This window comes from Hypoxylon trugodes (assembly GCF_022578975.1).
Source record: "Hypoxylon trugodes strain CBS 135444 unplaced genomic scaffold F4822scaffold_5, whole genome shotgun sequence".
Lineage (NCBI taxonomy): Eukaryota > Fungi > Ascomycota > Sordariomycetes > Xylariales > Hypoxylaceae > Hypoxylon > Hypoxylon trugodes.
The window spans coordinates 580,713-603,749 of NW_026250020.1; the positions used below are offsets into that span (position 1 = coordinate 580,713).

General features: G+C 47.9%; 12 protein-coding genes across 12 annotated transcripts; 7 read left to right on the plus strand and 5 right to left on the minus strand.

Moving 5' to 3' along the window:
* Window positions 1–199: 199 nt before the first annotated feature.
* Window positions 200–1,791, plus strand: F4822DRAFT_443391 (uncharacterized protein; the record flags this gene model as incomplete). Its single annotated transcript, XM_051463104.1, has 1 exon — window positions 200–1,791. One exon carries the CDS (start codon window positions 200–202, stop codon window positions 1,583–1,585), a length of 1,386 nt encoding a protein of 461 aa, XP_051314112.1. The 3' UTR covers window positions 1,586–1,791.
* F4822DRAFT_242562 (uncharacterized protein) lies at window positions 1,792–3,094 on the minus strand. The gene is made up of 2 exons (XM_051454322.1): window positions 2,124–3,094; window positions 1,792–2,048 (listed from the first exon to the last, which is right to left on the minus strand). The coding sequence occupies exons 1-2, from the start codon at window positions 2,872–2,874 to the stop codon at window positions 1,999–2,001; spliced, it is 801 nt and encodes a 266-aa protein (XP_051314113.1). The 5' UTR covers window positions 2,875–3,094; the 3' UTR covers window positions 1,792–1,998.
* An 82-nt stretch (window positions 3,095–3,176) lies between these two features.
* On the minus strand, window positions 3,177–4,093 carry F4822DRAFT_242528 (cytochrome c oxidase polypeptide vib-like protein). The gene is made up of 4 exons (XM_051454321.1): window positions 3,871–4,093; window positions 3,518–3,630; window positions 3,408–3,471; window positions 3,177–3,358 (listed from the first exon to the last, which is right to left on the minus strand). The coding sequence occupies exons 1-4, from the start codon at window positions 3,914–3,916 to the stop codon at window positions 3,324–3,326; spliced, it is 258 nt and encodes an 85-aa protein (XP_051314114.1). The 5' UTR covers window positions 3,917–4,093; the 3' UTR covers window positions 3,177–3,323.
* A 292-nt stretch (window positions 4,094–4,385) lies between these two features.
* Window positions 4,386–4,912, plus strand: F4822DRAFT_428962 (uncharacterized protein; the record flags this gene model as incomplete). The annotated part of the gene is made up of 4 exons (XM_051460999.1): window positions 4,386–4,445; window positions 4,507–4,522; window positions 4,638–4,700; window positions 4,773–4,912. The coding sequence occupies 4 exons, from the start codon at window positions 4,386–4,388 to the stop codon at window positions 4,910–4,912; spliced, it is 279 nt and encodes a 92-aa protein (XP_051314115.1).
* On the minus strand, window positions 4,848–5,963 carry F4822DRAFT_242599 (uncharacterized protein). The gene is made up of 2 exons (XM_051454323.1): window positions 5,357–5,963; window positions 4,848–5,301 (listed from the first exon to the last, which is right to left on the minus strand). The coding sequence occupies exons 1-2, from the start codon at window positions 5,675–5,677 to the stop codon at window positions 5,161–5,163; spliced, it is 462 nt and encodes a 153-aa protein (XP_051314116.1). The 5' UTR covers window positions 5,678–5,963; the 3' UTR covers window positions 4,848–5,160.
* A 390-nt stretch (window positions 5,964–6,353) lies between these two features.
* On the plus strand, window positions 6,354–10,731 carry F4822DRAFT_242719 (uncharacterized protein). Its single transcript, XM_051454325.1, has 3 exons — window positions 6,354–6,672; window positions 6,734–10,253; window positions 10,309–10,731. The coding sequence occupies exons 1-3, from the start codon at window positions 6,464–6,466 to the stop codon at window positions 10,351–10,353; spliced, it is 3,774 nt and encodes a 1,257-aa protein (XP_051314117.1). The 5' UTR covers window positions 6,354–6,463; the 3' UTR covers window positions 10,354–10,731.
* On the plus strand, window positions 10,732–12,182 carry F4822DRAFT_242720 (NAD(P)-binding protein). The gene is made up of 2 exons (XM_051454326.1): window positions 10,732–11,163; window positions 11,223–12,182. Exons 1-2 carry the CDS (start codon window positions 11,109–11,111, stop codon window positions 12,098–12,100), a joined length of 933 nt encoding a protein of 310 aa, XP_051314118.1. The 5' UTR covers window positions 10,732–11,108; the 3' UTR covers window positions 12,101–12,182.
* Window positions 12,183–13,292, minus strand: F4822DRAFT_242776 (telomere stability and silencing-domain-containing protein). Its single transcript, XM_051454327.1, has one exon. The coding sequence runs from the start codon at window positions 13,117–13,119 to the stop codon at window positions 12,265–12,267; it is 855 nt and encodes a 284-aa protein (XP_051314119.1). The 5' UTR covers window positions 13,120–13,292; the 3' UTR covers window positions 12,183–12,264.
* Window positions 13,235–14,884, plus strand: F4822DRAFT_402569 (Plectin/S10 domain-containing protein). Its single transcript, XM_051458030.1, has 3 exons — window positions 13,235–13,634; window positions 13,710–14,140; window positions 14,205–14,884. The coding sequence occupies exons 1-3, from the start codon at window positions 13,596–13,598 to the stop codon at window positions 14,245–14,247; spliced, it is 513 nt and encodes a 170-aa protein (XP_051314120.1). The 5' UTR covers window positions 13,235–13,595; the 3' UTR covers window positions 14,248–14,884.
* Window positions 14,885–16,597: 1,713 nt separating this feature from the next.
* Window positions 16,598–18,493, plus strand: F4822DRAFT_242634 (GroES-like protein). The gene is made up of 9 exons (XM_051454324.1): window positions 16,598–16,748; window positions 16,862–16,943; window positions 17,005–17,104; window positions 17,165–17,240; window positions 17,301–17,388; window positions 17,452–17,627; window positions 17,684–17,850; window positions 17,906–18,043; window positions 18,097–18,493. The coding sequence occupies exons 1-9, from the start codon at window positions 16,714–16,716 to the stop codon at window positions 18,279–18,281; spliced, it is 1,047 nt and encodes a 348-aa protein (XP_051314121.1). The 5' UTR covers window positions 16,598–16,713; the 3' UTR covers window positions 18,282–18,493.
* Window positions 18,415–19,602, plus strand: F4822DRAFT_242819 (NAD(P)-binding protein). The gene is made up of 2 exons (XM_051454328.1): window positions 18,415–18,776; window positions 18,891–19,602. The coding sequence occupies exons 1-2, from the start codon at window positions 18,705–18,707 to the stop codon at window positions 19,506–19,508; spliced, it is 690 nt and encodes a 229-aa protein (XP_051314122.1). The 5' UTR covers window positions 18,415–18,704; the 3' UTR covers window positions 19,509–19,602.
* A 1-nt stretch (window position 19,603) lies between these two features.
* On the minus strand, window positions 19,604–20,875 carry F4822DRAFT_443393 (uncharacterized protein; the record flags this gene model as incomplete). The annotated part of the gene is made up of 2 exons (XM_051463105.1): window positions 19,604–20,592; window positions 20,664–20,875. 2 exons carry the CDS (start codon window positions 20,873–20,875, stop codon window positions 19,719–19,721), a joined length of 1,086 nt encoding a protein of 361 aa, XP_051314123.1. The 3' UTR covers window positions 19,604–19,718.
* Window positions 20,876–23,037: the final 2,162 nt, after the last annotated feature.

A 23,037-nucleotide genomic window follows, 5' to 3' on the forward strand; every position in this document is an offset into this window, starting at 1 on the left:
GCAACTCAGAATAGGCGATGGACATGTCAGAAGTGGATGACGGGACAGCCTTGATAAGTGTGTAAGGGACCTTAACTAACGACTATATAAGGAGCATGAATCTACCATCTCCAACGATTTGGCTATGTAACCTACATTCTAGTTCCTATATAACAAGTATCGGTGTATTAAAGGAACGCCTTGTGTTGAAATTGAGGATATGCCGTCTCCACGGGATACCGTAGTAGGTAGTAACGGCCCCGAACGAGGTATGTTCGACCAAGCTAGGCGGAATGTCAAGAGCGACGGCAGCGATGCCTCCAGAGTCAACTATAGGCGAATACAACAAGACGAAATTGAATCTTTAAGTCTCGACGTCCAACCTGAAGAGGAAGCTTGTGCATATGAGATTGGGTTGCTGATGGATCATATCGATGAGCCCAAATATAGAGAGCCCCTAGCGAAAAACTTACTTGACTCCTTCGCTTTGATATTCTCTCAACCAGGCTCCACAGGGGTTGCTGCAACTGCGTTGAGGTACGTAGATGACGAACGTACTGCTTACAAGCTCCTGATAGCCAAGAACCAGCCGTTCGATGTGTCAACCAATAGTCTTGCCGAGACGATAGGCGAGTGGTTTGAAAGTCGGCAGCAACTCAAATGTTCCCAATTTGGCGAACCAACCCTTCAAGACAATCTCTGGAAGGGAATTCTTGAATGTTGCTACCCTAGCATCCGTGAATCAATACAGAAAGCATGGAAAGGCCAGAACGCCCAGGTGTGGATTAGTACGAAAATTGATCGCCTAGAACGTATAGACCCGCGACCAAGAGGGTCGGATAGCCTACGGAAGATCTTAGCACATCTGTGCAGTTATTATATGAATGAACTTAACCTCCACGAAAATTTTCCAGCTAGTGGAACACATGATCACGATAAACTTATGGAAATCTTAGACATGACTGCACGAGATTGTTTCAAGATGCTGGTGGTTTACCGGGGACAAATGGGTGTAGTGCTTAAGAAATGCGGGATGAGAGAAGCATCACGCAGGGGCTTTGGACGGCTGATATACTTGATTGGGAATTATTACCTGGCGTGGTATGATATGGCTCGGTTCCGGGCGCGTCCTGACTCAACTAAGCTACAGATAGAGCTGGTCCAACCAGGGACATTAGTCGACAGCGGTTGGACCGCTGTACGTCCTCCAAAAAACTCGTCAAAAAGCAAGCGGGAACAAAGACCGCCCTGGGTACACTGCGAAATGCAACTTTTTGACCTTATAATGTGTGACGAGCATCCAGAGAAATTCTTCAACTATATAGGGTGCAGCAAGGGGCCTTGTTGGTTATGCTACCATGTATTAAAATACATGACATCGAGATTTAGGATGAGGAAATCTTCCCTTAAACTGTACCCACAATGGAAGCCACCGAAGTTCCAACAGAGTGGCCCGCACGAGAAGCGATTCGATAAGGTACGTGACTTCTTGGATGCTAAGATAAAAGGGCTAGTAGACTTGTTAGAAAAAGGTCAACTCGGATATCGCGTCCCGAAGTCAGACTGTCCTGATCTACAAGAAATCCCTTGGGTCGCCAATTATTAAGTTGATGCTTCGGGCAGGGAAGGTAGAAAAAGGTCGGTAAGCGCTTTTGTTTTAGAAGTCCTTATATGTGAGATTTGAATGAAGAATGCTTTCGGGTACTTAGTACCTAATAAGCGAAGAAACTTAGTAACTTAGGTGTAGTTGTGATAACATGAGAAAGAAACATCACTTGATGTGTAATATAGAAGGCTCTTGAAAAGAAATGCAAGGAATCATTTTTATCCCTTTTCACTTGTACGCCTAGCGATTCTTCGGGGGTTTGATGTCTTCATTGTGTCTAGACTCAGATACCTAGTCTGGTACTAAACCCATCTAAAAATTCTGTCTGTAGCCGTAGCGGCCCGACTGTCAAATCGCCACTTCATTGCCGACACCTCGCTATATGCGAGCATGAGCGTCAAACGGACACATCGTCATGCCGATGTCTGATAATCAAGTTCACTCCGCCATCGCCTCTTTGAGTCTGGTGTATGTGAATCTTCATCAGATTCAACGTAAGAGTAGATTGCGTAGTTGCGAAGGAGCGTGGATGCCTTGCCTGTATTGAATTCGACCATCGCGGCGTGTAAACCGGGATCCGCATCGCGCGACCCCCACTCCATCATGTCATAGTCAAATTCCATATCGAAGCGCGCTGTAGCTTTTGAGAATGGCCACAATTGCTGTTCCCAAATGGCGTAATGGTAGTTGTAGGGTAGCCCACACGGATGGGTTCTACGCTTGCAGTAGCAAAGGCACATAGGATAGTATAGGTCCCTGTTAGGATAGGGGCTGATACCATCCTGGTGACCACTTACAGCTGTGCAAATGCGTCGGACGCGCTCGCAGTCGACCTGGCCCATGGGGCTTGTGCAGTACTTGATTTTTGTGCTCACGCTGCCCGTGATGAAGTCATCTAACAACGACCACGCTGGTTCGGTCGGACAAGAGTTATAGTGCTTGATGAATATATCCCGATCTAGATTGAGATAGAGTAGCCCGGCAGATGTTAGAAACGGGTGATCGCGATCTAGGGGAATGCGATGGACATCGATGAAGTTGTAAAAGGCCTTGGCTGTCTGCCGACATTCCCGATTGACGCTTAGGAAAGGAGACGCGAGCCATTTCCCGGACCAGAGACGGATAGGAGGGGTATCTACGCGTGAGACCTCTTGCTTGTAGATGAGCTTGAGATCAGCGATACACATGGGTACGAGCCGGTCCTCACTTTCATCATAGAGAGCTGCTTCCCATATTTGTAAGCGCAACTCGGTGGGAAGACTGGTGAACCTGAAGAATGAGGAAGCCATTGTGCAATTGACTCAAGTTGGGTGGGTGTAGTACAGGTAGAGGTAACAGTTGTAGAGTAGGATGCTGGGTATTACACAAATTGGAATACTAGGATTGCTGACATGTTGCCTGTGATTGATTGGTCGTTGATGACGATCTAAGGCAGAGAGATGTTATTCTTTGCAAGAAATAAAGGTTTTCTGTGTCACTTACTTGGTGGTGCCTGAGGAAGCGTAAAGTCATAAGGTGCCTATGAGAAAGATGTGGTATGTATTTTCTGCCTTGTACCTCCTATCATCAGGGTTGAAACAAGAGGACATGTCTATAGATCACAGAGATAAGTACAACGCACACACAAGACTTGTAGTAGTCTCAAATTGTTGGTTTGCTCGAGTTTAGGTTATATACTACATCATGGCATTCCAACTCTATTGATTCGCCTGATGACTATAGATATCGTAGGGTACACTTAAGCATCTAACTTGGCGGGGAAGTTTCCAGCCTCTGCACTGTATTAGCCCTCTATCCTCATGCTCAATAATAGAATACTGACCTCGTTGCTCATCCCATCGTTGGTACCATCCGCTAGGGCATAGAGATCGGTATGCAAGTAGGAACTTGGTTCATTAGTATATGTTTCGCATATGAGGATGGTGATGGTACCTGGCGGCATGGGGCAAAGTCCTCGCCCTTGGCGTTGATGCACTTGTGGTAATCGACGTAGTTCTGCCAGCAGTGCTTGGTCTGGTTCATGTTGGGGAATCGAGCATCGACACCTGGTGGAGCGGGTCAGATTGGTTTGGTTCGATTTGGTTTTAATAGTGAGCGCAAATGAACTGATTCTACGTTCCCATCTCGTCGCTTCATCGTCTCGTTTCGTTTATTCGGTTCAATCGGAATAAGGGGATAATTTTCTTACCAGCTAAACATCAAGACATTAGTTATACAGCCAAACCGCGGGACAACGGAGGAATGGGTGAATCAAGGCCTGAGGGATTTGGGAGGCGCAAACTTACCAGTGACGAACTTGAAGGGCTTCGTCTCACGTTCTTCGTCGGACATTTTGGCGGTATTTTGATTGAAATCGGGGGAAGAAGGGTGTTGACGGCCTCAATTGGCGATTATGTTGTTGGAAAAGTTGGTGATGATGTGATGTTACTGGGTAGGTAAAGGTAAATTGAAAGAGTGCAGCAGCTTTTGGGAGTAGCTCTCGGGTCACTGGGTTCTTGCCGAATCGAATCATACAGCGTTATTTTAGGTGGCTCAGGTCTTGGTGGCCTGATATAGCGCACAATTGGGGGTAATATGCCCCACTATGATTATTTTCTTCATTTTCACTGGTTGATGTGGCTTGACCCAAGCAGCCAAGTTACCGAAGCAAGTAGCTTCCTTTCCCCCCCAAAACCTTCCAAATCCAACTAACCACCAAAGAACTTTCAATTCTTAGCTTCAAAGCCGCAGCGTCTCGGTTACATTCTTCTCTTCCCTTTTCTCACCAATTACTAGAAATCTCCTCTCAATTATTTCCGAAATGTATGCTACTCGAGCTTTGAGAATGATGCCCACGAGGCGCATGGCATTCCCTATTCCCGTACGACTTTTGTCTATTCCTTTCGCATACCTATGACGTTTGCTAATAATCCCCGTAACAGAAAGAGGACCAGAGTGGTACGTTCTCATCCATCGCGACTCATTGACAACTCAAACTCGTCTCTCGAACCGCCGAAAAATCCCTACTAGAATATTATTGAAAGGAGATAAGAAATATTAACGAATTATGCAGCACACACCGTTTCCCAGCGCCTACGAAAATTGCGACAAATTCCGGCAGAGTTGATTCCCCTCGGTTAGTCCATCCGCACGATTCGAATAATACAGAGGTGGATAGGGCTATTTGCTGATTTAGGTGTATGACTAGGTGTTGTCGTCGGATTCGCCGTCTTCGCCGCGGGATACTCAAGCTTCCGCAAGTTCGCGGTAGACAAGAACCTCCGACTTAGCCGTCAAAACCGCAAGGACGAGCCCGCCGAGCACGGTGAGCATGGTGAAGGCCATTAAATAAAAGCGATATGGCATGGGGTGTATAGTTGGGAAGGGCGCATTATCTTTTCCTAGAGAAATCACAGCACTTGTATATGATACACGTAGCCACCAGAAGTGGAAATGTCAAATATGGGAGATTGAGCGCGGTATAGACTTGAGTCGCAAACTCCTTATTTAAAACACCTCCCTCCGCGTCCTATGAGCCCTTTTCTTAACGCCAACGCTATGCTATCAAATTTTAAGTAGATTCCATGAAACCTCCCTCATTCCGGCTTGGGTCCGGCAACATCAAGCCCCTCAAGTCCTTGCATGGGATCCTCCGGTCTGTCATCTATGCTGCCTCTCGGTGCTGATGCAGCGGCCCTATCTTCCTCACTCACAGCATGCTCAGCCAACCATCCTTCCTATTTTATCGTTAGTTAAGTAGTAATACTGGAATATAGTTAAGAATGATCATACCTGTTCCCATATTGCCGTTTTACTGCCTAGTCCTTCCTCTACGCTCTTAGGAGGCTTAGCTGCTGAGACTTTTAATACCCTGCCGAACAATTCTGACTGGTCCATGTTGTCGATTGCTTCTTTAGCATCGTCGGCGTCCTCATATTCCACGTATGCAAATCCTCTATGTGGATCGGTGGCGTTTGGCGCATCATTTTTAGGTAGAGTTATATCAGCGATTTCACCGAACGGTATGAAAGCATCGTGGATATTTCCGGTAGTAACTACTGACGCTAAGCCTCCAACGTAAACCGTAGCTTTCCAACGAGCTGCGTCCGTCATGTTGCCCAGTAAGTAAAAGATTGTGTGGTGGTGAATGTGTCTGAGTCAAGAACGTTGCTGCAAGGTGCTTGGATTATAGCGAATGATATGCAGCTTTGAGTGAGAGCTGGGTGTGTGGCTGAGACTGGGATGCCCAGCGATTTAAGGTAGCTCTAAATTGAAATTTAAGCTTCTTTAGATTATATAAGCGAGTGTGTTCGGCGAAGCCACATATGGTTGAACGTGGATTTCTTTCACAATTAATTTAAACTTAAGGTTAACCTTCAACGGGATTGAATGATCCGATAAATCTTAGCATACAATGTCCCAGAAATCCTAATATACAAATCCGAACATGAGTTTATATCGTCATCAAGAAGTATTCAATCACGTGAAATCCACCCTGACTAAGAAGTGTGGCTCAGTAGAATTAAAAAAAAAAAAAAGCAAGTCTCCACATATCTTGGTCGAAGGAACAGATTGTGCGCGATCCTTGATTCGGTTTGGTCGTGAGCTCATGCGCCCACACCTCCCTCGCCCCTAGTAGAGACCGTTGGACTGCATTATCTGGCAACATAATGAATTGATGCTGTTTTGGCCTTTGTGGTTTTAAGGCAACAGTTAACGAACCTATCCTGCTGGTTTTTTGAGCCACTGCCAACATTCCTAGCTGGCCTAGAGAGCTCAATGCCAGCTGGCGTTTAAGCTAGTCTCCCTTACAATCCTCCTATTCTATCTTCTTTCATTCAGCACGATCCCACCGACCTTGAACTGGGATAAACTACCCCTCTACCTTGTGAAGTCATTATGGTCCGATTGCGCGAGATCTCGCGCACTGCGGCCTTCGCCTGGTCCTCTGGTGCCGAGAAACCGTTACTCGTTACTGGAACCCGAGCTGGAGCCGTTGACGCCGATTTCTCCGACGAGACAAAGCTCGAGTTGTGGGATCTAAATCTCGACAACCAAGAACAGGGGCTTGAACTTCAACCCATCGCGAGTATCGCCGCCGACTCTAGGTAAATAACTCCTAGAATCGTAGTAGTGAGTCTACGAAGTTTGCTGATTGACCACTACTAGGTTCTACGATATCGCCTGGGGCCAACCTTCCGAAGACCACCCTCAAGGTATCATCGCCGGCGCTCTCGAGAACGGATCACTTGACCTCTGGGATGCCGAGAAGCTTATTTCTGGCGACTCCGACGCCCTAATATCGCGAACGACGAAACATACCGGGGCTATTAAGTCGTTACAATTTAATCCTCTGAGGCCTCATATCCTAGCCACCGCTGGTGCTAAGGGAGAGCTCTTTATATACGATGTCGACGACCCTTCAAACGCTTTCCGCCTGGGTACTGCTGCAGCTAGGTCAGACGATCTAGAATGCGTGGCATGGAACATCAAAGTCGCCCATATTCTCGCAACGGGAGGATCTGGTGGTTTCGTCACTGTGTGGGATTTAAAAACCAAAAAGGCCTCGTTGACTCTGAACAACAACCGAAAGCCTGTTAGTTCGATTGCGTGGGACCCTAATAATTCGACGAAGCTATTGACCGCTACGCCTGATGATACTACTCCTGTCATCTTACTATGGGACCTAAGAAACTCCAATGCCCCAGAGAGAACACTCCAGGGTCATGAGCAGGGCGTTTTGTCAGTGTCTTGGTGCCGACAAGATGGTGATATTTTGATTTCTTGTGGTAAAGATAATAGAACATTAGTTTGGAACCCTCAGACGGGCGAACAATATGGCGAATTCCCCGAGGTCACCAATTGGACATTCCTTACCCGATTTCACCCACATAACCCTGGCCTATCGGCGACTGCATCCTTTGATGGGAAGATTACCATTCAGACATTACAGAACACCAATCCCTCGGCTGTACAGAGCACAACCCAAAACAGCCTAGATGGCGAAGACTTCTTTACTCAGGCCCAGAAACAACCTCAAGGTGCTGCTTTTACTTTAGTGAAAGCTCCAAAATGGCTTGAAAGACCTGTCGGAGTTTCGTTTGGGTTTGGTGGCAAACTTGTTATCTTCCAGCAGAGTCCTCATCAGCCTGGCCAGAAGCGCTCTTCCAAGATCCAAATATCTCAATTCTCCGTTGACTCGGACATTGGATCTGCTACTGAGAAATTTGAAGAATCTCTAAAATCCGGAGATGTTACAGCCATATGCGAATCGCACATAGAATCGGCGGCGTCGGATGAAGAGAAGGCTGACTGGCAGGTTTTGGAAACCCTGCTCGCCGAGAACCCACGAAAGCAAATCGTTGACTATCTAGGATTTAGCGAAGAGGAATCTAAGGATGAATCAACCAATGGTGCAGCTGAGGATGTTAAGGAAGCCGAGCCGGAAAAGCCAGTGTCGAAGATTAAGGGACATAAGAAGAGTATTTCGACCTTTTTCTCCGATGGAGTCGAAGGAGATGGCGAGGACTTCCTAGCGAGCCTCTCAGCTACAAAGGGTGCCAAGACCGACAACCCATTCCACCTATTCGCCGATAGCGATACTGCCGTTGAGAAGCAGATCACAAAAGCTTTAATGCTAGGACAATTTGAAACAGCAACTGAGATCTGTTTGAAAGAGGGCCGTATGGCAGATGCCTTCATTATCGCTAACTGCGGTGGAAAGGAACTTGTCGATAAGGTCCAGTCAACATATTTATCCCAGAAGACCGGAATGCCGAGCTACTTGCGACTTTTGGGTTCTGTCATTGTTAAGAATTTGTGGGACGTTGTCTATAATGCTGACTTGGCTGATTGGAAGGAGACTATGGTGACGCTCTGCACATTCGCGGATCCGGCTGAGTTCCCAGACCTCTGCGAAGCCTTGGGCGATCGCATTCTTGAATCGGGTTCCAGAAAGGACGCATCCTTCTGCTACCTGGTCGGATCTAAGCTTGAGAAGGTCGTCGACATCTGGGTTACGGAGTTGGAGGAATCCGAGAAGGCTGGGTTGGCAGAGGCCAACGATTCTACCTTCTCTATCCACGCAAGGTCTCTACAGCAGTTCATCGAGAAGGTCACAGTATTCCGTCATGTGACAAAGTTCCAAGATAACGAAATAGGACTTCCTTCTGGCTGGAAGCTTTCCTCCCTTTATGATAAATACATCGAGTACGCGGACATAGTCGCGGCGCACGGACAACTCGAAATAGCTCAAAAGTACTTGAGCCTTTTGCCAGCCAAGTATTCAGTTGCCGATATGGCTCGCGAGCGTGTACAACTAGCCACACAAAAAGCCGCGCCACAAGCCACCGCAAGACAGCCAGCCCAAAGGCCTGCAGTATCAGCACGCGTAGCTTCCAGAACGCCCTCTGCAGTCCCTGGATATCAGCCACCCCAACCAATTGCTGGTATCAGTCCTATCAATCCCGCCAACCCCGTCAATCCATATGCCCCTTCGGTTGTACAGACTCCTGCGGCAAACCCTTACGCCCCACCGATCGCCAGTAACCCCTATGCTCCGCAAGGATACCAACCGCCACAACCGCAACCCATCCAACCAGCTCAGCATCCAGGGTATGGTCCTCTGCAACCTTCTTTCGGTCCTCCGAGGTCATCAACCCCGTCATCGAAGCTACCTCCTCCCCCAAGAGCTTCAAATGCAGAAAACTGGAATGATGTCCCTATGGTAACAAAAGCGCCTCCCCGGAGAAACACGCCGAGCACAGCCCCCATCACATCTCCATTTCCTAACCAAGTAAACCAACCTATGCCACCGCCGCCACAAAGCCCTTACGGCTCTCAGCGTGGGACAGCAACACCCCCGCCTCCTCCTAAAGGCCCTCCTCCTCCTGGACGAGTAATGTCTCCTTTGGGTGGCCCTCCGCAAGCTGGGCAATTACCACCACCGCCTAGGCCTGGGTCATCTGCAGCGCAAACATACGCGCCGCCCCCTTCCACTCAAAACCCAGTCGGCGGTCCTGGTTTACCTCCGCCCCCAATGGGACATGTTGTTCCTAGAATGGCATCGCCCTACAACCCACCACCGCAAGGAGCTGCACCTACTAGCCGTTATGCCCCCGTACAGGCACCTCAGTCAGTTGGCAACCCTCCCCAGCAAGCTGGCATGGTCCCCCCTCCCCCAGCCAACAGAGGGCCTCCACCAAACCCATATGCTCCTCATCCTCAAGCAGCCCCATCTCAATATGCCCCATCCCCTTACGGTGCTCCGCCAGTACAACAAGGTCCGCCTTCCACCGGGCCCCCGTCATCGGGCGGTGGCCCACCTCCCGCGGCAACTTCACCAGCACCGCCCCCACCACGAGCCGCACCGCCGCCTAAGGCCCGACACCCCGCAGGTGACCGATCTCACATCCCTCCTAATGCTCAACAATTACTCGACGTGCTCGGCCGTGATATGCAACGGGTAGCCAGTAAAGCCCCAGCATCATTCGCGCCCCAGGTTAAGGATACACAGAAGCGACTTGGTCTCCTCTTCGATCATCTCAACAATGAAGAATTAGTCAAGCCGGATACCATTGAGCAATTGACTCAATTAGCTCAAGCGTTGGAGACCAAGGATTACCCAGAAGCGCAACGTCTCCAGGTAGAGATCCAGCGAGACAAGACAGATGAATGCGGAAATTGGATGGTATGTTTATCTCACCAACATGAATAATTGATCAATTTTACTAATAGAACCTCAGGTCGGTGTTAAACGCTTGGTCCAAATGAGCAAGGTTACGAATTAAGATTAATGTGACTGCCAAATTGACGGCCTGCATCTCGCCTTGGTATGTTCATGATTCATGGAGCACGACGAGAACCGGTTAACGATGGAGTAGCAAAACTGTTGATGAGTGCATGTAGAGTGTAGTTACATAGATAGGCTAGCCGCTGAAGTCAAAACACTTGGTGTATTGTTCTTAAACTATTTTCGAGTTCCTAGCCAACCGGCCAACATATTATCCCCTTTCTTCAATCGTAAATGTGGATTTGGTGTTATGACGAAAATAGATTGATTCCCGACACTGATATATAAGCAATTACCTTGACTCATTATAGAATTGATAGAAAAATCGACTATAAAAAGAAGATAAAGCCGATAAATCACGATGGGTCTCAATCAGTGAACGCCGACGTAAGAGACAAAAGTTCCAACGGAGGTAGACGGAGTTTATGCATGGTAAGGGGTGTTAGGGGATAAGATGATCGATCGTGCATAAAAGTTGGGCCTCGGTCCCGATTAATACAATTATGAATGTTTGGCTTCGCCTCGTCTCACATATCGTATTGCGTAGTGCTGTACCTTTTTAGAGGATGGTTGGGAGGTGTCTCTTTGTTGATATCTGGCTGTTTCACCGAATGGTAAGGGGAATTTGGGTATAAAGATGTCTCGGTGGTTTCTACTATAAATGGAGGACGTTGAGCATCAGGTGAAGCGAGCATACGAATGCGATCTCTCAGGAATTAAGTAAAAATTGAATCATCTGAAAAATTGAGGAAAATGACAACACCAGCTCCCCAACTGTATAACCTTCCGAGCGATGCAGTCTGGTTTAGTAAGTCTTGCTTTTACAGTCTCTTAGTATTCAGCAGAATCCACTAACACACCCCCAAGTCACCGGCTGCTCCTCAGGCATGGGCCAAGCCCTAGCCCAGCACATAGCGACCAAGACGTCGCCACCACAGCGCGTCGTCGCAACGGCGCGGAACCCAGCCTCCCTCGCAGAGATCCCGGATGGGCCTAATGTACTTAAACTGCCATTAGACGTGACATCGTACAAATCCATAGACGCAGCATTCGATTCAGCCGTCGCACACTTCGGGCGCGTGGACGTAGTCGTGAATAACGCAGGCTACAACCTAATGGGCGACGCCGAAGCCTCCGAGCCAGGCAACGCAGGAGCGCGGACTTTAATCGATACTAATTTCTGGGGAGCGGTTGACGTGACGAAACGTGCACTCGCCATATTCCGAGATACTAACCCCAAGACCGGACAACGGGGCGGCGTGATCTTGAATATCACATCTATGGGGGGATTCATCAGTTCCCCTGGAAACTCGTTCTACCACGCGAGTAAATACGCATTGGAAGGGTTCGCTGAGAGCGTGGCTAAGGAGGTTCTTCCAGAGTGGAATATTCATATCTGTAATGTGGAGCCTGGTGGTGTGTTGACGAAGTATACTACGACTTCTTTGAAGAGGATGCCGAGACACCCGGCGTATCTGGAGGGCCCGACGACGGATTTGTTGAAGTTCATGGATGATACTGAGACACATAAGTTGTTTGCGTCGCCGGAGCAAGTCGCGCAGGCGATTTATGGTGTTGTAGGGAGTGGACGGAGGATTCCGGTTCGGATACCGATGGGACGGGATGCTTGGGGGATTGTTATGAGCGAGGTTGAGAGGGTGAAGGAGGAGTTGGAGGAGTTTAAGGATGTTAGTTGTGCGATGGGGGATTATAAAGTTGAGGATATGGCCAAGCTCGTGAAATAGATCGATCCTCGTGAAATCCTAGTAGCAATCCAGACTCAAGAATAGTTTTCCACATAATAAGACTTGACGCACGCGTGCAATTGAGAAGTTACTCCATCTTAAACGCAATCTTTAATTATAATGTATTCGTGGGTATCATTGGTATTATACAGTCGCTTCCATAATTATTTCTCTTCTTCCTCCTCAGATGAACTCATGAATTCATCGTCCTCGTCAAATCCGGCGAATGCTCTCGTGACCGGCTTCTTCGAGTTCGAATTTGTCGGCGGCGTCGGGACCTTAGAGCTACTCGATGCTCCTGTTTCTTCCGCGCTTGACGAGTCCTCTTCATCTTCCTCCTCGATATCCTCATTAGATGTGGAACCATGCGATGTGCCGAGTAGGTTGTCCTTGTAGTTCCCTGCCTTGATCGCAGCAAGTACCGCTTCGCGCGTTCGCTCACTAGCCTCCTCCTTGTCCTCTACCCATTTGCCATCCAGTCTGCCTTTTGTACTATTCCTGATCTCGTGCTCCTTCTCATCCGCAGCGTCGACGATCTGTTGCCATCGCTCACGTCGCTTCTCCTTTTCTTTCTGCTCCATCTCAGGCTTGATGGCTAGGTATTCAGCCAAGGCCTTGGCTTCATTAACTGTTCTTAGTCGACGTCCATCAAGATTCCTGCTAGATCCATTCTCATCTCCCCGGTTCTTCTTCTTCTTTGATGACATTCGACCTCCGGCAGCTCGAAGCTGGGACCCGAAACCACCTTTGCCACCGCATAGCGGAAGTGACAATCGCAAGGATACGAATGCATCATCGGTGTCGCAGAGATCGGAGACTAGTTCTCGAGATGTGGATAGGAGTTGTTTATTGGATAGAGTGGTTAGGATAAGTCGTGCATCGGTTTGTGGTAATCGGTCTTCGATGCGATGATGTAGGTCAGAGAGTGTTGTGGTTGGAGGAACGGGAAAGGACAGAGTAGGAGGTAGGCCTAAGCCTGAAAAGGTCGTGACAAAGATATTGATATTTTGAGGCGCCATTTTGTATTGCCCGGAAATGAATGAATGAACAAGTTGGCAAGATCTTCGCAATATGAACTGAGGTTGTTGGTTGTCGCAAAGGCCTTAGTTTGTAGGCGGCGAAAGAGAGGCCGGGTTTGTAAGGTTGCAGGTGAATGGGATTGAGGAATCTAGATGGCTAGAAGGAGTGGGTCTTATCGGTGTTCTTATCTAAAAATGCGACCCACCAGTACAAGAATACAAAAGAGAAACTCAGCCACAAATCGGAAACCTTGACTAGCCCCTTCCGACCCTTGCCTGGAATAAAATCTAGCCACAAAAAGCCCCCCACCAATTTTTCCGTAGTGTCGCTTCTTCTCCACCATAGGGTTTTTGCGCACAACCAAAAATTCCCTGACCTTCAATTACATCGCAAAGTGTCAATCAGCCTGCCGATTTCTCAACCACCACGCCTTATCCACCAGTTCAACATCTTGTCACCATAAACAACCGCCAAGATGCTGATTCCGAAGGCTGACCGCAAGAAGATCCACGAGGTTAGAAGAATTGCTCAAATTAATTATTAGAAACATCGAAACGGAATAAAATGCTAACAGTTATATTTTTGGTAGTACCTCTTCCGCGAGGGTGTACTCGTCGCGAAGAAGGACTTCAACCTTCCCAAGCACCCCGACATCGACACCAAGAACCTCTTCGTTGTCAAGGCCCTCCAGTCCCTTAACTCCCGCGGCTACGTCAAGACTCAGTTTTCCTGGCAATACTACTACTACACCCTCACCCCCGAGGGTCTCGACTACCTCCGAGAATGGCTTCACCTCCCCGCCGAGATCGTTCCTGCCACACACATCAAGCAACAACGATCGCACGCTCCTCCCCGAGGCATGATGGGTGAGGGTGAGCGCGAACGACGACCGTTCGGCCGTGGCCGTGGTGGTGACCGTGGCGACCGTGGAGATCGTGGTGACCGTGAGGGTGGATACCGAAGACGTGATGCTGGTGAGGGTAAGGAGGGCGGTGCCCCTGGTGAATTCAACCCCCAATTGTGAGTTTTCCCCTGATATTGCACACAATTTATATGGTAATAATATGCTTACATAAATTCACAGCCGTGGTGGATTCGGTCGTGGCCGTGGTGCTCCCCCTTCGTAAGGGAAGTTACTACTACTCTAAGGAAAATCCCTTCGATACACACATGATTACCGGGCATGGACATGTACTCTAGGGAATGGAGCACCTGCATAGTCTCGCCTCTACTCGCGTGATAGAAACTCGTGGGAGGAATCTCGGATGCACGGTTGGGAGTTATTAGGAGGCCAAATCCTCGGAAGTCATCAATGAATTATGGACATGCTTTTGCCGTGAAAGAAAACATCTTTTTATTTCCTAAAATGAGGCTACTGGCTCGGTGAAACAAGTTAATCGACGAAAAGATACCTACTTATTGGGGCATTGTTCTTGTGACCGGTACGACGAAAGGCTCTGGCGTGCTAATATGAGGAATAGTGTTTCTCGCTGTCTAGAAAGCATTCCGATAGGATTTTCGAGCAGATCCGATCACGCGTATTTGGCCAACCTCCATCATAGCAAGTCCTATCATTTTAAGTGAGTAATCCATAGGGATAGGGAGATATACGCGTAGGTGGCTTTGCAGGATGTACATATGCAAACTCGCTCATCGCTCCTACCCACTTCCGCACGCCGAGGATATCCGCCGGCTTCAGGTTTCACCAATTAAATTTACGAAACCGCGGTCAACTTAATTGTACTTGGGACTTTTTATTGTTAACCTTCTACCTGAATCCGAATTAGTGAGACCTCGCATAAACATTTTCTACATCTTGACCATCAACTAAACAATACATATACGTACGTACCTAATGTATTCATCCGCCAAGACCGACTGCTTCCTGCACATTTCGTCAATCGGCCAATCGTCTACGAACCTCGACCAAAAGAAATGACGGCTTGCGTAATGAGTTACTAAGAGCCAAAGGCGTTACACGCGCAGATTGGTTCAATTTTATTCCTCTAGTATCCAACCTCCCGCGTACACCTACTCGATAAAATCTTCAACAATGGAGCATTTAATCACAATGATAGTCACTGATATTCGCGTGATATTCGTTGATATTCACTCGAGCATCACCATGATTTTCTACAGTATATAAAAACATAAGGCTCCAACTGCAACACGTTTCAACGAGTGCCTTAATCAGCACATGCTTAGTACTACAGTTGATTCCGAAGATTCGTCATCAAGCAGAACTACGAAATCCCTACGTACGCCTGTAGTAATGCTCCCAAGACATCGGAGCGCCTAACAACTACATTGTGTTACCCACTACGCATCTCAAATCAAATTGAGTCAATTGATCTTCGACGTGGGATGTTCTCGACAAAAATCTCTCAACCACTCAACCATAACACCGGTGCTGTTCCAGAATGACCAATTGATTAAGGGGCTATTACTATATACACCCAAGTGAAACCCTATCCCATCTCCAACAAATATCTCGGCCGCGGGGGACGTCAAGTGACAGTCGGAGAACCCCTCGAACTGCAAGAGGCTGACTGACCGAGCCATCCGACCGGGGATCAATATTAAATCTTATTTGACTGCAAGATATAGCAGGTGACACCAATGCAATGGTATTTGACAACTTGGCCTGACAATTGGTAACATTACTATAAGCAAATTGTCATTGACAGCGCGGAGTAAAGGTATACCGACAAACGACACGCCGGCACGCTTATAACGGAATGCTCCCTTTTCAGAAAACGTGAGGACGCTAAAAAGAAAGGCCAAGCAGGATGACGTCTAGATCCACTAGGATATTTTATAGGCAAATTTCAGTCACAATCTTATCAGGCCATTCTTTCTCACAGTCACACTGTATCTCACCAAAAGGCAGGCAAGCTAGTCAGCTTCAACCTTTTCAGTGGGGTCGGTGACACTCTCGTAACTTCGACCTGCACTAGCAAGACCCGCGAAGTTGTCTAGCTTTACAAGTACCTATACTTTTCCATTTTGAACTATACTAAAGTGGGCTTAACTTCGGAAGAGACAAGCCAATCAACTAGGGTTAAGCTTGTCAAGTTACATGCGAGGTGAACGCATTCCATCTTCATGGCGGGGTGCAGGGGCGCAGGGGCGTAAGGTCTGAACCATTCCTCCCAATTCTGCCCCTCCTCTGCCCTCCTTCAATTCATGGTGGCATGGCCGGCATAGCCTGGCATGGGATAGCTTGACCTTTTGCAGGCAAACTCCCTATGACAGCCAATCCCATCAGAAAATATGAATACGCGCGCTGGGGCTTGTTCCATTTCTCCTCCCGCATCATGCCTAATAAGAAGACCAACTTCCCGAATCTTCTTATTTTCATTCAAGTTTCCTTCTTAACTAGATCATTAGATCATTAGATCACAATAGGACCGACTGCTTCAGCTCTAACATACGGATAAGCTTCCCTTAACTTATCCCGCCTACCTTTGTCTACACGCGACCTCCCTTCTCCTCTACTTCTCTTGTTCCAAGATCGTTGCAAACACTCTTCCCTTCTCTTAAAATACCCCTCATCATACGATAATCCGTAATCCTTCGCAAGACAAGACAAGATGGCTTCACTTCCTCAGACTATGAAGGCTCTCCAGCAAGTCTCCCTTTTCCGCTCATTCGATGATTTGAGAAGATTAGAAGCTCGACGGAGCTTCTTTGTGTTTGCCCCTCTCTTACGTAGTCCACTAACATCAATGTCTCTTGTAGATATGAGAAGCCAGAAGTTTGGAGCATCGTCCAGGTCCCTCTCCCTAAGCTGCGACCTGGTGACGTTCTAGTTAAGGTCAAGGCAAGTCGCCCTGCCTGACATCCCAAATCCCCTCAATTGTAATAACATGAGATCATTCCAGGCCTGCGGTGTTTGCGGTACCGACTTGCACATTCACGAGGGAGAGTTCATTGCCACGTTCCCCCTCATTCCCGGTCACGAAACAATCGGAGAGGTTGTCGGTAAGGAATCCAATGGGTATAATTCGCATCTCGTAGCAGCATACTGACGGCCGTTGTTAGCATTTGCCGATGACGTCAAGGGTTTCAAGGTTGGCGACCGTGTTGCCGCCGACAACTCCGAGCTTTGCGGTCACTGGTGAGTCGACACGTTCCCTCCTCTTTCGTATTATAAGTATAATTGACATGGCTCCGAAAGCTTCTACTGCCGAAGAGGCCAAGAACTCCTCTGCGAGGACTTCAAGGCTCACGGTGTTACCGGATTAGACGGCGGTTTCGCTGAATACGTGTGTATTCCCAATCCTTTGTCTACTCCTCATTTGTGCTGACAGTCCTACGCCGAGACATAGGCTTCATACACACAAGGTCGTCTCTTCAAGCTAAACAACATCAGCGATGTTGACGCCACTTTAATCGAGCCAGCTTCTTGTGCTATGCACGGTCTGGAGAAGATCGCCCCCAAGCCCGGTTCTCATGCTCTATTGATCGGTGCTGGTCCAACCGGTCTCATGATGGCCCAATTCCTGTATGTAGAATAGATCTCGATTCTAAATCAAGGCCATTGCTAACCCTTTTCGACAGGCGACTCAGCGGTGTTTCGCAATTAACGATCGCTGCCCCCGAGGGTTCCAAGATGGAATTGGCTAAGAGTCTAGACGCCGCCGACAAATACGTTCCCCTTTCCCGATCGAACCCGGCTCCCCAATGGGAACAAATTAAGAAGGACAACCCGTATGGTTTCGATATTGGTACGTAGGAGAGACATATCTGCGACTGTCAACAAAAATCTAATAAGTCATATAGTCGTCGAAGCTAGCGGTAGCTCCAAGGTCCTCGAGGATGCCATCAACTATGTTCGCAGAGGAGGAAAGCTCGTCTGCTACGGTGTATACCCCAACGCTGCTCGCGTTTCTTGGCCACCATCCAAGATTTTCGGTGATGGTAAGTTCAATATTCGTAAATATTTATCAGGATCTGGAACTGATTGAAGTTAGAAATTACTATCATCGGCTCCTTCTCTGAGACTTACATGTTCCCGTCCACCGTCGACTACCTAGACAGCGGTAAGGTTAAGACAAAGGGTATTGTAAATAAAGTATTCAAGCTCGAACAATGGGGCGAGGCTCTGGAGAGCATCCGGAATAAGTCGGCTATCAAGGCTGCCATCGTTTTCGACTAGGTTGGAATACTGTAGAGAGTGTATTTCGGGAAAAGGACGAAGTATGAACGGCCACTGCCCTTTGGTAGTCTGGATGTAGTTAAAACAAACTTCCCTCTTAAATTAAGAAAAAAAATCCGATTCGTCCCACCCCTTAGGCTATCTCCCCCGTTTATAGACGAGGAAGCGAAACCCTTGCGATAAAGATGAGCCAATGAAAGGAGAAGTTTCTCCCCAAATAGGGATGCGGAACTCCGAGCGGAGTAGATGATTAAAAGAGAACGAGCACGTCATTTGTCAGGCTGGCGATCCCGTCGTTGATATAAGAATCCACGACCCCACGACCTTGATGGCCGGCCCAACTTCATCTGTAACCACTTATGCAAGTGTTTATTAATCCTACCCACCCTCTTTCATTCTTATTTCAAGAAGTCTTAGTTTAAGATGCCTACTGCGATAGTCACGGGAGCTAACTCTGGCATTGGCTATGCTTTTGCTGAGGTTCTTATCAGAGAGGTATAGTCTACCTGTTTTCATCATACCGGAGCATGCATATCCTCAATGGCTTCGTTTGAGGTGCAAGCTGCTCTTAGTAGCTTCTATGTATTCTGACTGGTTTCTCATGTGCAGGACTATGATGTCACAGCTGTAGATATCAACGTCGGCGACGGGCTAAAGGCACCCCGATGCAAGACGGCGCAGTTAGATGTTACGTCCCTGGATTCAATTTCTGCATTTGTATCGTGGTTCGGCGATGGGCCATTGGATTTACTTCTTAACATCGCCGGGGTAATGGCACCTCCCGCGGATGATGCACTGGGCACTGTTACTCTGCCTATCTTAACTAAGACCTTCAACGTGAATACCTTTGGCCCGCTCCTATTAACTCAGGCTCTCCTCCCCAACCTCCTGAAGTCAGACTCACCGAAATTGGCCGTTATGTCTAGTCGTGTGGGGAGTATCGCGGATAACAGCTCCGGCGGGTCGTATGCGTACCGCGCTAGCAAGTCTGCGGTGAATAGCGTGTTCAAGAATCTGGCGGTGGAGTTAAAGGATAAAGGGGTTACGGTGGTGATTCTGCATCCTGGATTTGTGATTACGCCGTTGTTGCCGAAGGGGGGTGAGACGAATCCGGAGGCGGTGCTGCCGGAGGAGGCTGCGGGGAAGTTGTTTAAGGTGCTTGAGAGTAAGGGGTTAGAGGAGACGGGACGGTTTTGGCATAGGGAGGGGTATGAGTTGGAGTGGTAGGTAGGAGGATGAAGGGGGTTTGGATTACGACTTATGAGGAAAAACTTAGTGATTCGCTTGATTTGGTCAATGAGATGGATTTCTATTACCATCTATGCGTTTACCTCTATCACGCCGGTTTTTGTCCATTTTCCCTATTCCTGCGCCCGAAAACATGCCCTACCTAAGTAACAACCTAGGTAGGTATTCCTTTTCCTCCCCTCTCCTCCCCTAAATCCAGCTATCCTTCTTAAACCAAACGCCTCTCCAACGGAAAACCTGGGGCTCAACTCTCGGCTCATGGTACGCACGTCCGAGTGCCTGTAACAACTTCCAAGCATCTCTAATCGGCACATCGATCTCCTTGATCGCCAAATCGCACCATCCTGCTCCACCACATCGCTTCCCCACCAAACGAGCTTGTACATCGGCTCCTGCGCCCGCGCCGGGATTGGGTAGAAGCGCCACGCGCTTGTCCGCGGTCCCCTGGAATGCGGCGTCGAAGTGCGAGGGCTTGATGTCTAGACGGCCTTTTAGTTGGGCGAAGACTTCGTTGTTGGTGTTTAGGATGGCGAATTCGCAGAGCCCGAAGCTTATGCTGACGGGGCTGGGGTTCGGGATGTGGAAGGTTACGCTTAGCGGTGTTTGGTCGGGATCTAGAGTCTGGGGTGGGCTGCTACTAGAGCCAGTACTAGTAAGAGTGCTACTGGGGAGTAGGTTCGGGTTGGTGTTGGATGCGGACTTGACGAAGATCTCGGGGCCGTTGAGGCCCGGGATCGTGATGTCTTGTTGATACATGATGGAGCGCGGCTTGATGCCGAAGGAGGAGATGGAGATGGAGGTTTGTCCGTTCTTGAGCGAGAGCGGGATGCTTGGGTTGCTGATTACGGTGCTGATGAAAGCTTGCAGCGCGGCTTTGTTGGTTATCTCGATTAGCTGGTTTTCAACCAGAATGTATGCTCCGCCATGGGCGGTGGTGATCTCAGGGAGAGCGATAGTGCCGAAAGTACCGGCTGGTCCGCAGAGTTCGAGGGTCATAGGTGAGATAGTAGCTTTCGCCGGTCCGGTGTTGGAGGCTCGAGCCTCGAAAGTGACATGGAAAGAGCTGACATTTTGGTCAGTAAATCGAGGCGAGAGAAAAGGGGTTAGGGGTAGGCTAGGAGGGCAGGAACTTACTCCTCAGTTACAGTGCTAATACGGATCAAGAGGACATCAAGGTTGCTACGCTTCAAGATAGCGTTGATAGCTTGCTGCAAAACGGCTTCCATGTTGTCGATGTATCGTTGTCGATACTGAAGTACGAGTCTGAAAAAGCCACAAGGTGTGAAAGAAGATGATGTAGAAAGATGTTGCTTGTGAATCCTTGCACGATGACCTCTCTTGGTCATCTTGGCTGGTTGAACGACAGCTAAGTGGGCTTGGATTGCTTGGTACTGTTACTCAGAACCATAATCGTGTGGATGGTGCTTGGATGGATGGCGGTTTTGGTTGGATTTAGGTGATTGCATGTGCACACATGCGCATACCTTGGCTGTGGGAGCGAATGGATTGGCCACTAGTTAGTGTTACTCACGAACTTTTTCTAAGCTTTTCACGTAGTAATGGAAGGAAGTAGGTCAAAGAGGTTTCCGGAATTCTCGTATCCGGGGCGCTGACTACTCTGTACACTACTGCGACGGCGAGGATGACGATGTGGTCCTTCCACAAAGATCGTGCTCCGCATTATATGCGCGGCTTAAAAAGATGCGTCTATCAAAATACTGCGAACTGCTGAGTTTGCTACTCGCCCAGTAACTTGACACCGGATTTTTCAGTGAGTGTAGCTCCCAAGTTACGCATTTCGAGTTTATCGAAACTCCTGATTTGTATGCAAAACTCATACTTCCTTGAATACGGCACCGAAGTCAGGGCACACACATATATATACATCTATCCAACTTGATTATATTGATTGCAATGGTATTGTTAAAGCGCTTGTTTCTTTGAACCTTTAGAATCCGCTGCCGCCTTTCGTCCCTTTTCTTCCTTGACCAAGAGAAACTCAGCTCCTATCCAGGTAAACTACACTACTTCAGGGCGTAAAAGAGCTATATTAGTTAAATTTGATATCCCCATGTAACAACGTAGCGTCAATTGAATGTACTGGCTCAGATATTACAAGCAGTATAGTCTCTTTTAAGAGTAAGTAACTTCTATTAGACTCTCAATCAGCGTACAGCTTACGTAAAACTACTGTTATAGTAAGTACGCCTATGTAATACTCAACTTAGCCTAAGAAACTCAATCTCTATAGTATGATATCCTCTCATATAAGCTAAGTAGTGATTCTAGGGGGGAAGATATATTATCTGAGTATATTGAATAGCTATGAACCCGGATATCGTCGAGCTGCAAAGAAGCACGAGCATGGTTTAATCTCCCGGAAGGACGATGCTGGCGTTTGTACCTGCGAATTTGGATGCTTGCTAGAGTTTGCCGTGGGATCTTTCATCAGGCCACAATGGTATAGCTTGTGTGGGCTCGATTCACACAAAGATAAGGAATAAGTGAGTTGGGCTGCCATATAAACATGATATGAAGGTAAAAACGCACCTTGAGGTTTAGAAACGGCAATCCTGGTGGAAACGAAGACTAACCTGAAGATGGCGAGTAGCCTATGCCAAATTCCCTCAAAATTGAATGGACCTAGCCAACCTATAACCTCTCCAACAAACAGAAGACATGAATCTTCTAATTGGCTATCCCCTGGTTCATGGTATAGCCTATTGGTAGTTTGGCGGTCAATTTGTAAAGCAGTTTCGCAGTGTTCCTTTCAACTGCACCTGAGTAATCGGAATGTTTGAATTTAGTATATAACGTAGCCTATGCGGCTGAAGAAGTTTCTGTTTTATCCACCTCCAATGTACCCTAGACAAGACGCAACCAGGGCTGAAGTGGTGTCTCTAATTGCCCCTGGGCTTGGTGGCGTGCTTTGGAGATGTTCAAACTGCCTTGGCCGTCTTGCCTGGGTAAGCATTGCCATCATTGCCTTGTAGCCTGATTCATAATGCGAATGGGGTCGCATTGTTCCTTCTAGGCAGAATTTTAAGGGCGTATCATAAGATCAAGAGAACGCATGGATAACCATTGAGATTGGAAATGCAGGATTCGTTCTGACCTCGATAATTCCATAGCGCTGAATATTGCCTTTTATTTTCCATTTGGACCAGATGACGTGAGACCTGTACAATTAGTGAAGATATAGATATAATGACCGGCGGCTTGAGCGTTAAGAAAGTGCAATATTGATATTCAGCTTGTGTTACCCTGACTGTTTTAGCTACAAGTTGAGAGGGGTGTTGAATCAGTGGACCGGTGAGTCCAGAGGAATTATATATACGCTTTGAATACCTAGGTACCTCTAGATGAGCCACGATTTCCGGGCATATAATAACTCCGAGAATATTATGCTCTTGCGTGATTTGGAAGAGATAGTGACGAGGCACTTGAGTACTTAAATTAGGTAGTTGAAGACATCGTGGGGGTTTCATTACCTGTCATCAATATTCTA

Excerpts from the sequence above, each read along its gene's own strand:
- F4822DRAFT_242720 (XM_051454326.1), top strand. The coding sequence starts at position 11,109 with ATGACAACACCAGCTCCCCAACTGTATAACCTTCCGAGCGATGCAGTC. Across the intron at positions 11,164-11,222 it reads GAGCGATGCAGTCTGGTTTA|TCACCGGCTGCTCCTCAGGC; the intron begins GTAAGTCTTGCT and ends CACACCCCCAAG.
- F4822DRAFT_242719 (XM_051454325.1), top strand. The coding sequence starts at position 6,464 with ATGGTCCGATTGCGCGAGATCTCGCGCACTGCGGCCTTCGCCTGGTCC. Across the intron at positions 6,673-6,733 it reads AGTATCGCCGCCGACTCTAG|GTTCTACGATATCGCCTGGG; the intron begins GTAAATAACTCC and ends GACCACTACTAG. Across the intron at positions 10,254-10,308 it reads ATGAATGCGGAAATTGGATG|GTCGGTGTTAAACGCTTGGT; the intron begins GTATGTTTATCT and ends ATAGAACCTCAG.
- F4822DRAFT_242528 (XM_051454321.1), bottom strand. The coding sequence starts at position 3,916 with ATGTCCGACGAAGAACGTGAGACGAAGCCCTTCAAGTTCGTCACTG. Across the intron at positions 3,631-3,870 it reads GCCCTTCAAGTTCGTCACTG|GTGTCGATGCTCGATTCCCC; the intron begins GTAAGTTTGCGC and ends CCGCTCCACCAG. Across the intron at positions 3,359-3,407 it reads ACGATGGGATGAGCAACGAG|AGGCTGGAAACTTCCCCGCC; the intron begins GTCAGTATTCTA and ends AATACAGTGCAG.
- F4822DRAFT_402569 (XM_051458030.1), top strand. The coding sequence starts at position 13,596 with ATGCTGATTCCGAAGGCTGACCGCAAGAAGATCCACGAG. Across the intron at positions 13,635-13,709 it reads ACCGCAAGAAGATCCACGAG|TACCTCTTCCGCGAGGGTGT; the intron begins GTTAGAAGAATT and ends TATTTTTGGTAG. Across the intron at positions 14,141-14,204 it reads GGTGAATTCAACCCCCAATT|CCGTGGTGGATTCGGTCGTG; the intron begins GTGAGTTTTCCC and ends ATAAATTCACAG.
- F4822DRAFT_242599 (XM_051454323.1), bottom strand. The coding sequence starts at position 5,677 with ATGACGGACGCAGCTCGTTGGAAAGCTACGGTTTACGTTGGAGGCTTA. Across the intron at positions 5,302-5,356 it reads AAACGGCAATATGGGAACAG|GAAGGATGGTTGGCTGAGCA; the intron begins GTATGATCATTC and ends ACGATAAAATAG.
- F4822DRAFT_242776 (XM_051454327.1), bottom strand. The coding sequence starts at position 13,119 with ATGGCGCCTCAAAATATCAATATCTTTGTCACGACCTTTTCAGGCTTA.
- F4822DRAFT_242819 (XM_051454328.1), top strand. The coding sequence starts at position 18,705 with ATGCCTACTGCGATAGTCACGGGAGCTAACTCTGGCATTGGCTATGCT. Across the intron at positions 18,777-18,890 it reads CTGAGGTTCTTATCAGAGAG|GACTATGATGTCACAGCTGT; the intron begins GTATAGTCTACC and ends TCTCATGTGCAG.
- F4822DRAFT_242634 (XM_051454324.1), top strand. The coding sequence starts at position 16,714 with ATGGCTTCACTTCCTCAGACTATGAAGGCTCTCCA. Across the intron at positions 16,749-16,861 it reads CAGACTATGAAGGCTCTCCA|ATATGAGAAGCCAGAAGTTT; the intron begins GCAAGTCTCCCT and ends TGTCTCTTGTAG. Across the intron at positions 18,044-18,096 it reads ATCCAAGATTTTCGGTGATG|AAATTACTATCATCGGCTCC; the intron begins GTAAGTTCAATA and ends GATTGAAGTTAG.
- F4822DRAFT_242562 (XM_051454322.1), bottom strand. The coding sequence starts at position 2,874 with ATGGCTTCCTCATTCTTCAGGTTCACCAGTCTTCCCACCGAGTTGCGC. Across the intron at positions 2,049-2,123 it reads GATGGTCGAATTCAATACAG|ACTCAAAGAGGCGATGGCGG; the intron begins GCAAGGCATCCA and ends CACATACACCAG.